Source organism: Apteryx mantelli, chromosome 14 (assembly GCF_036417845.1).
Source record: "Apteryx mantelli isolate bAptMan1 chromosome 14, bAptMan1.hap1, whole genome shotgun sequence".
In the NCBI taxonomy this organism is placed as follows: domain Eukaryota; kingdom Metazoa; phylum Chordata; class Aves; order Apterygiformes; family Apterygidae; genus Apteryx; species Apteryx mantelli.
In genome coordinates this window covers 4,059,300-4,069,209 of record NC_089991.1, presented here as the reverse complement: position 1 = coordinate 4,069,209, position 9,910 = coordinate 4,059,300, and the positions used below count along the sequence as shown (strand labels likewise).

Sequence of the window (9,910 nt, the reverse complement as noted above, 5' to 3'; positions counted from 1 at the left end):
TAGAATGTCTAACAAAGTTGTGAGAAAGTTCTTAAAAACAGGGAGGAAATAGCTGGAGAAAAGTATGCAGAACAAAAGAAAACTAAAATACCAATCTATTCTATCCACGAGGAGAATGGGGCTATGTTTGCAAAGATTTTCTTTTAAAAGCAACACAACCTTTTTACATTTCCCTATTTCTTCCATCATATATAAGCTAAAAAAAGAAAGGCACAGAGAATGTGCCACTACGACAATGTTTTGGTCTACTTAATTCGCAGTGACTGTAACTAAAGCTAGTGAACATATTACCTTGCTGTAGACATTAAACCATTCTGGGTGGTGATTCATCTTCTCTGCTTGTAGAGCAACTCGTGTCATAAATCCGAAAGCCTAGGAGATAAAGAGCAAAGACAAAAATACTCATCCATCTGCCAGGACAACTGACTGAAGTTACTCTGGCATTGAATCTGCAAGATTCACTATAACAATCTCAGAAACTCCTAGAGATGCTCCACCATCCTGAGCCTCATTTTTGTGTGCACGCTAAAGGAGCATTTCATCTTCTCATGCCACCAAAGCATTTCCTGACACTGCAGAAATTATCCCCTTCAGATCCTGGTAAACCATTCTGTTAAATGCTTCCTACTCAGGCATTCAAAGCCACTGCATGGGGCAATGATTTTACCTTTGGCATCCAAACGGTATTTTAAACATCCATCCCAACACTTCTCATCTCCTGCATCCTTGCCAACCTGCCATTTCTAATTAAGCATCATGCCACAGTGTTCTTATACTAGACAGATATCAGAAACACATCCTTTTGCGTAATTACTTTGCTATTTATTTTACTGGGGGAAGAAAGGCAGCAGGTGGGTTTGGCTCTCCGCTTTATGACCTCATATTTTACCTTAAATGGTTAAAATAGATTTCCCAATCCTCTGCCCCTATATTCTGCACTGCACATTTCTCCAGGATGCGGGTTTTATCACAGGCTCAAGAAGAAAATAATAGGAGAATCTTGCCAAAATACTTAGAGTAAATCACTACACTACAAAGAAAATTAGAATGTCCACGCAAATCAAGAATGCAATTATACAGTGGGGCCCAAAGGGCCTCAGTGCATGAGCAGAATGCCTTTAAGTCAACGGCCTTTGCTCATACTGTGTTCCATCCATCAGGGTTCGGGACCTAAATTAACATGCAAAGCAAAAGTCACATCCATCTCTGTGGTCTGGTTCATATTACAAAACAACAATCTCAGCAAAAACCTACCTGATTTAGGTAGTTTTGTAGTGCTAATTTATTGAAGAGAACGTATATAGTCCACATTCCATCAAGTGATGGCCATTTCAAACAAACATGTGGTCAATGAATAACATATAATTGTTGATAATAGTTTCAGTCTTTTTGCCTCTCACAAATTACAAAAACCTTTAAGAAAAAAGAATCAGTGCCTGGATGAAGTATGACTTTGTTAGTCTCTTTGCCAGTCAAATGAATGCAAACGTTATAATCAGAGAAAATCATTCCAATGAGGTTTGTCATTTGGAAATCACCAAACTGTCAGCAATTAAAAAGCTTTTTTCTTTGACCCAAGAGCATTCCAAAATTTGGGAAATCTAACTTCCCTTGAAGCTCTCATTTGGTTTAATTTTACTTGGAGTGAACAATTAAGGTTAAAAAATTTCAAATGTTTCAACAACATGCTTTGAAGCAGAAAGCAGTAAGTTGTGCGCTAGACATTAGTGACAAGTTGGAACACATATGCATTAATAGTTCTGAAACATATTTTATTTAAAGTTTTTTAGAGTTCCCATTGGCTTAACCGGAGTGTTATTTCCAACATAGAAACTTATATACAGAATTGTCCCCAAAAGTTTGAAACAGTCAGCAATACATCTGCAATTAGATGGCCTTTGTACAAACAGCAAAGGAAAAACTAGATCAAATTTATGAAAAACCCTACCAAGTTCTTGCATGCACTACCAACGACTATCGGTCAGAGTAACCCACCCACATATGTACATACGCAGCTTATGTTACACATGCATGCTTCATTTATTGCATGAACATAATCAGTTGCTCTGCGCTCAGACGGAGGGAAGACAGAGCAGACTACCCCGCAAACAAACTAGCCTGAGAGACTAATCTGTTCTGGAGCTCTTCCTTCCCACTTTATGACAACAAATCCTCACCAATTAGTGCACCACCAGGCTAATCTATTCTCTCCTTCCCCTGCAGTCAGCAAAAAGCCTCCCAGCTGGATGAAGTGGCCCCTCTTCTTAAAACTGTTAATATTCTTGAAGAGCGCTGAACTTGGGGCTGCTTGTATCATGCAAAGGAATTAATTTCAGAACAGAGGACCCTCCCCAGGCCAGGTCCTGCTGCTTGTTTCTAAACCCTAACCTTGGAAGTAAGGGCTGGCGTGCTCCAGCTGACTACAACTGTCACAGCTAGAGCAGTCTGATGTTTATGGTAAAGGATGAAAGCATGCACATGTGATGCATACATATTGCTGTGCTTTACTCAGAGCAATTCTTTCTCGTTGCAAATTACTCAAAGCAGCTTACTTTTTGTATTTGAGTTTAATTTATTTATACACAAAAAGTAAGAATCTCCCACTAAGAAAATGAGCTACAGTTCTGCTGAGCAATTTCACCAGTGTAATCTCCATTAAGGTCCTAAATACTTCCTTTGCCAATTAAATGAATTAGAACGCTATTGTTTATGAATCACCTTTATATTTGTAGAGCCATAACCTTTCTTTTAGAAAATACAATTGGCTCTGGAAGGAAAAGATATTTAGATTTGATTAGCTATGAAAACACTATTATATAAAATCAGTTTGGACATTTCTTCACGTCTTGAAACTTGATCGGTAATTTGGTCTAATTGGTGATCAAGGAAACTATCTTGTGATCAATTAAAGTAATTACCACATTCCGGCAATACAACCAACCTTAATTTGAGTAGGAGTCTGCGCTTTTTCAACTTTAATTAAAAATAATGAAAATTATTAAACAGTCTGCAGTGCAAGATCATTGTCAAGACTGCATTGGTGGGTAGAGTTTATCAGACCATCACACATTTCTTGATGAAAGTAGGACAAGTACTTTACTTATGACGGTAAGATTCAACACAGTCTTGACCTTAACTTAACTATTAACAGAGTTCTGTAGCCCCTTGGCCACTAAAAAGAACTTTTTCAGATCTTAACTTGAAAAACAGGGCAGAACAAAAGGATTCATGTGTTTTCCAGAAGCCATAAATAAGTGTTCAAAGACACACTAGTGTATTAAATATCATATTATATAAGGTATTTTGATATTTCAGTAACGGGCATATTAAGTAAATATTTTCAACCTAATCCATCTGGTACATTTGGGCTATTCTGGCTAAAATAACATCTGTCCATGCAGGTTACTCTGAACAAGTTCATCACACACTCAAGCAAGGAAGACAGCAGAATCCCTGTAACAAACTAGGCAACAGCAGTAGAAAAAGTACTGAGCAAAGCAATCCTGAACAGACAAGGAGATGTCTTGGGTGTGCTAGCAGGTCTTCTCCCTTCATATCTTTTAAGACCATGAAAGAAGGAACTAAAAACTACTGGCGTTTCAGTTGTAACAGCACTTCTAAAATGGTTTTTAACTACTACCAGTCATAGTGTGCCTCCATGAGATAAAAATCAGAGCCACTCTTGGAAGAATAACTTATACTAAGAAAGTGAAAAAAAGATTAAAAAAAATCAGCTGTCATATCTTGCTCAAGTAGTCTTTTGGGACCGGCCAAGCTGCTTTTTAAAGTGACAAAATATGCTATCAAAAATAAGGCTTAATGCAACTTGTGTTTCTTGAAAATGGGAAAAACAGAAGTGGGAGGAAAGATGAAATTCCATTCACCACTTCGCATTGCACAACGTTTAACAGCTTTGGGAGACTCGCAGGATCCCTGAGCTAATCTGCTATTATTCTTCCTTTCACACTTCTTAAGCAAGGAATCAATTCATCTTAATACTTTTTAAACATGCTGCTTTTGTACAACGCTTGCCAACATTATCTTGATGAGTTACACATCAAAGCAACACAGGTCGATAAGTCGTGCTAATATATCACTGAACAGCGAGTCCCCAGTGATAGATTACCACAGTGTATCTCCAGAACAAAGCAGCTGACAATACTTTACACAAAAATGAAGATATTCAAGAAAAACAGCTGAGAGGCTCAACAATATAACCATACTTTTTATTTGTTTTAAAACGTGTAAAGTTTGAAGACAGTACCCAGGCCTCTTCAATCCTTCAGACATTCAGCCAAGGAAACCATATGCTAATCACACGTACATTAAGGTTTCTGCCTCCCATCTGTCATTATAATGCTTGAGGCAGCATTAACCTTGACCTTTTGCAATGTAAGGGCTACCTGTCTTCCCTCCCACACCCATCAGTGCTACATTTGTATCATTCATCGGTGGGAAATGCATAAATAACACAAGTTATAGTGACATTGTCATATATGACAATGCTTAGCACATTTGCTTTCCATTCACCGAAGCAAAAATGATCATTGCACACAGTTTATAGCACGCGGCCTCTTGGTCCTTCAAGCAGTTTGAAGGCTTATCACAACAAAAAAAACCTCAACTCGTTCAAGCTGTAAAAGTTTTCACATATCTAGCTTACATTGCTACCTAACTGTGAGCTATGGGCCAGCAGATAAAAGGGAAAACTCTTTAATGTCAAGCTAAATTAAAGTACGTTTTGCAACGTCACTAGGGTTTAACTTAATCTCATGACATTTTCTGCTGTGCTCACAAGAAAAATCAAACGTGTTTTATTTTAATTCTATTAACTCCAATAAGAAATATTTTTACCTTATAAATATGCAAAATCTTTTTATAGCATCACACTATTAATTTGAAAGTGACAATGTGGTTAAAACAAAAAAAAGAGGAATCCAATTAATATTTTAAAAGGTGAGAGCAACACACAAGGACAGATACTCATTTTAAAAGTATGTGCCCATTTTAGGATTCTCTCCTGTTGGCGTCATCAGTCTACCTGAATATTCTCCAGGGAAATTGAATCCATGTGGCATTGGACATCGGTTTTCCCTTTTTTTTTTTCTTTTTTTTTTGGCCCTGTCTGGATTTATATACATAAAACAGGGGACGCTTTACTGTTGCTCTTCCCCCCTTTAATATGATTCCAAGAATACTAGGACGATCCTTCTTAGGAAGGCAACTAAATCATGTCCTAAAAACTCTCGATCATCCAGCCCCTTCTGAGACCTTGCTCTGCTGCAGACTGCCTTGAGGACCTTTACCGCTGTCCCTCACCTGCCTTGCCTGCAGCTTAGCCTAACTCGTGGTTCGACAGAATCGGGTGCCCCAGCGCCCTGGGGGGAGAGACAGCAAGGCACGGACACTCTAATCTCTTTGAAGATCAGCAACAGTAGCACACTGAAAACAGAGGAAGGACAAGGACTTAAGGCCTTACACGCTTTTAAACAACTTATTTGCCACAGAAGCGGGCTAACGCATTTTGCCCAAGGTTCCCTATTACCTCCACTTCCCTCCCAGGCAACAAAACTACAGTCTGCACGCGGAGCACAAGCAGCGCCTGACCATGAAAAATTCCTGGCAAAGCCGAGGCGGTGAATTTTTTTCTCCTCTTCAGTAATATCTTTCTCCTCAAACTGTTAATACATTCAACGCTCCCGTTCTCCAAGCCTTGCTCAGGATTTGGGAAAACACTACTCATAACTCTGAAAGCTACTAATAAAGGGAAAGGATGGAAGCGGAATACTACAGACATACAGGCATGCACCAAGATGCCAATTCTGTCTTAAAAAAGAAATGTGGAGTTGTTAAAAAACAAACAAACAAGAAAAACCCTACATCTTCAAACTTAATTGTCTACATTCTTCCGAATTTACAATAACCTTTTAGAAACCCAGTGCTGACTGCTCACACCCACCATACATATCTGCACACAGCATTTATAACAAAGTGAAATGTTACTTTGCTCTTAAAGTTACCTATTTATATTCATATGATAGCTGTAAACTCCATACTCCAAGTTATACGTTAGGTCTGCCACAGTATGTGAAAACCTTTACACTATGTTCTACAAAGGCTGTTTCTGTCTTGCAACACTTGTTTACAATTATGTCGGTGAAGAAACTAGCTAGCCAGCTCTATATCAAACATTTTTGACAGCAAAAGCACAAACACTGATCTATTCTAAGTAGCTTGCCACTCTATGTAATCTTGGAAAAGGCATTCTTGCTTTTGATTCTGAAAATGTTTATACTTCATACATTATGCAAATAGTTTTTATATATTAAGAAATAATGCAAGCAAAGCTCAAGTTAAATTGAATTCTTCAACAATAACCTTGCCAAAGCACTGATTTTCCTATTAAAAAAATTATTCCAATTTGTTGATCTTACATTGGATGAAACATACTGTAACAATCTTCATAATTTATGTCCTGTTGGGACACTATGATTTAAAGTAACATAATACAGACCAGCATCACTGCTAATCTAAACCACCTGACCAGATAAACAACAGTTTCCCCTTCTCTCTTCATTGAGGGTATTTCTGTTTATTGTCATATGATTTACCAGTTTTAAGAACATGAAGAATAAATGGAGGCAAACAGAACTGGAGCTCTGAGGCATGGCCTTTCTTAAACTGGGATGTTTTCTCACACAGGTACCAGTATAATGTCAAGAGCTGCAGGAGATGACAGAAGGCAATTTCAAGAATTCTGTCCTCAGGAAAAAGCCCAAGCTGCTCAGAGCGAAGAAAAGTTTACATTTATTCAATGCAATCTAGACCAGGTGCAGCACTAGAAGCTCTATAGTTCTGACGCTACTAACGATGCAATTCTCCAAAATAAGTTTGAGTCAAAGGCTTTATCTCCCAAATTCAGCAGGGATCGAAACTATGGCATTGGTTTATCATAAAACAGGTGCAAACATAGTTTGCCCCATCTGAGATTCAACAGGTCTGAAACAAGTACAAATTTTCTCTTAAGGCCAAGGGACATGGAGAATCAATGCAAGAAAAGCCACTAACAGAAAGGCATAAAGAGTATTGACCTGCTCTCAAGCCCTTCTTCCTTGTTTTGCTGTAACCTTCCCCTCACGTTCGCTCATGTGCAAAATACACTCAGGTGCAATCTGCATGACAAATCTCACCTTTACCTTTTTTAATCCTGCTTATATCAGTATTTTCATAACCGCTGAATTTGAACCTATTTTTCTCTTATTGGTGATAATATGATACAACATGTTACATCTATTACCTTCTTCCTCCTCATTTTTACTTCTCCAGCAGCCTCAGTGTTATCTAAGGATCATTTTTCCTATTCTCATTTTTATTACAATAAGTGATTGCACCTGGATTTCATGAACAGAAAGCAGATAAAATGCACAGTGATTCAATGAACAGATGTCATGTCCAATTTAATCATCTGTACCACCAAATTTATATTGTAAGATAAATATAAATTTATCTGTACCACCAAGATTTATAAGCTCGATTGAATGAAGTAAGAGAACACGGAGATGTTGTAAACCAGTACAAAAGCTTCTCTCTGCTAGTGATAAAAATTTCAAGCTATCTAAACTCCACCTTATTAGAAGATATATTCTTTCGCTTATAGGCATATAAAAATAATTACTGTTGCCTATAAAGACTTATGCAAAAATAAGTAAAGGTCCTAAATTTAAAGTTGCAGCTAAACCTCGAACAAGGTCCCAGGAGCCCGCAACAACGGCATCTCCTGTAACGTGCCGTCAGCCTCGGAGTGGGCTGCAGCACCCGCAAGCTCATCGCAGAGATGCTGTCTGAACGGCAACCTTCACGCCACGCATCCCCATCCTGACCTTGCTGGCTTTTAGCTGTGGCCCTGACACTGAAGGCCAAGCTTTGCACCTTACCTAGTACCAATAATCCTGAATACTTCGTATCAGAAGTCAACTGGTTCAAAGGCAACAGAGCTAAAGGACGGGGGGAACACAAGTAAAGGTTTAGCAGTATTTCCTTAGCTCACTGATAAATGAATTCTTCTGTAGCACCTTCAGTAACAAACCTAAGAAAGCTAAAATCATGCATAATTACAAGGATTTCCACAGATGGTATTTGTGATATATCAACTTTTTAGAAAAGCATTTGAAATACGTTTTTTTCCCCCTTCATGCTCTAGGTAAATGCAGCCTCATAAATATTATTTATTCAAAAATTAGGTTCAATCAGATTTTAAATATCTGTATCCAGTTTTATCAAGCTACACTTGCCCTTCTCCTTAATAGTACTCTTACTCACTCAACACAAAAAAAAGGGAGAAAATAATCACAGGTTTCTGGAGCGAACTAGAACACAGAAGAAATCTTCCAGCCACACAGTCAGCTAAATATTGCCCTCCACCTCCCAAGCCATTTTCTTGTGCTCAAAAATGGAATATAAAGGTTGCACTTAGGAGGTTTACACCAAATAAAATGGCTATTTAAAGAAACATGACTTTTTTAAATGAGCTTTTTGCACCCTACCTAAAAACATTAAATAATACAATGAAGCCCCCATTAACTGAGCACCTGTTAAAGCAATCAGTCACTTAAAATAATAAACTCTCTTTGCTGTGCAACTGAAAGAACAATGATAATTTCACTTGTTAAAATAAATGTTTGGCCCAGCAAATCAAAACTCTAGCTGTACTGTAATAAAGCCCTCAAACAAAACACTGTAAAAATAAACTAGTAATAAGATGCAGTTAGTCCCCATTCTAACCTTTAGAATTCATGCACCTGAATCTTCTGTTAAGTCACTCTACTCAACTGTATGCTTCATATTGCACAAATATTCTGGTACTTGGATGTTAAAACATCCTTGATCACATAGTTCTAGCCCATAGTACAAAGCTATTTGAAATTGGACCAAATGAGAATTAATTTAAGTGAATGCTTAGCTTCAAAAATGTGCTCAAATCCTCTGACTTTTATAGCGCTCAGGTGCTTTCTTAAATAGAAAGCTTTTCTGAATTGGTCCGTAAGAAGAACAGGGAAGTTCATTATCCCATCACACCACATTTTGGATGAAACAGACTTGGCCATAGCAGAAATACTGCTATTTTTCCAATGCTTCTTTTTACTTGTACACAAAGGAATGATTTCATTCTGTAGACATGAAAATGAAGTTCACATGCCATGCATGTTGTTGATAACATAAGGAGTACTCAGACAAAATTCTCCTTGGTCTTTTGGCCAAGATTACACATACTACCAGTTTAATATCCAAAATATTCTCTGCTGAGTATCCAAGGGCAATCGTATCCTCCCTCTGATAATCCTTTAAATCTCTGCCATTTATGATCCTAAGAAAACATCAAAGGGTGATAAGAAAGTCATTGCTTTATGATGGATTAAGAGAAGAAGCAGCTGGTCTCATGATCATTTCATCTTTGGCTATCCTCTTACCACTACACTGAGCTTTTTTGTTTTGGTTTGGTTTTTTAAAGACAGATACATCACAAGGTCAACAATTCAGACATGTGATAAAGCAATAGCTGAAGATGGAGGTGTGAGGAATTCAGAGAGGTGCTCTAATCGCCTCTTGGGCAAGCCAGAAAAAAAAAAGATCTAAAGCTATAAAATAACGTGATCTGAGGAACACATACTGCAGATCCAGTCAGGGAATCATTTCACTCAACCGAGCTGCTGAAAACATCCTACTATATTGTCAGACTGAGCCTTGAGAAGGTTTGTTTAACCTTTTCAGTAGGAGCAGATTATATGTGGATGCAGCGAACTCGGCAGGAGTTTCACCTGGGCCAGCACGGGCTGGCTTATATTTTACATTGCGCTATAAAATTCAAATAATATTTTTTTCAACACAAACATTTCAAATCACAGACCTTGTG

The 9,910-nt window shown here is 37.9% G+C and overlaps 1 protein-coding gene across 1 annotated transcript in view; it reads right to left on the bottom strand.

Moving 5' to 3' along the window:
• The window catches only part of PCBD2 (pterin-4 alpha-carbinolamine dehydratase 2), a 28,778-nt gene that overhangs the window by 3,742 nt on the left and 15,126 nt on the right, over nucleotides 1-9,910 (bottom strand). Inside the window, exon 3 of the mRNA XM_067304908.1 lies at nucleotides 292-372. Within this exon, the coding sequence (XP_067161009.1) occupies nucleotides 292-372 (81 nt within the window). The remainder of the gene's footprint in view (nucleotides 1-291; nucleotides 373-9,910) is intronic.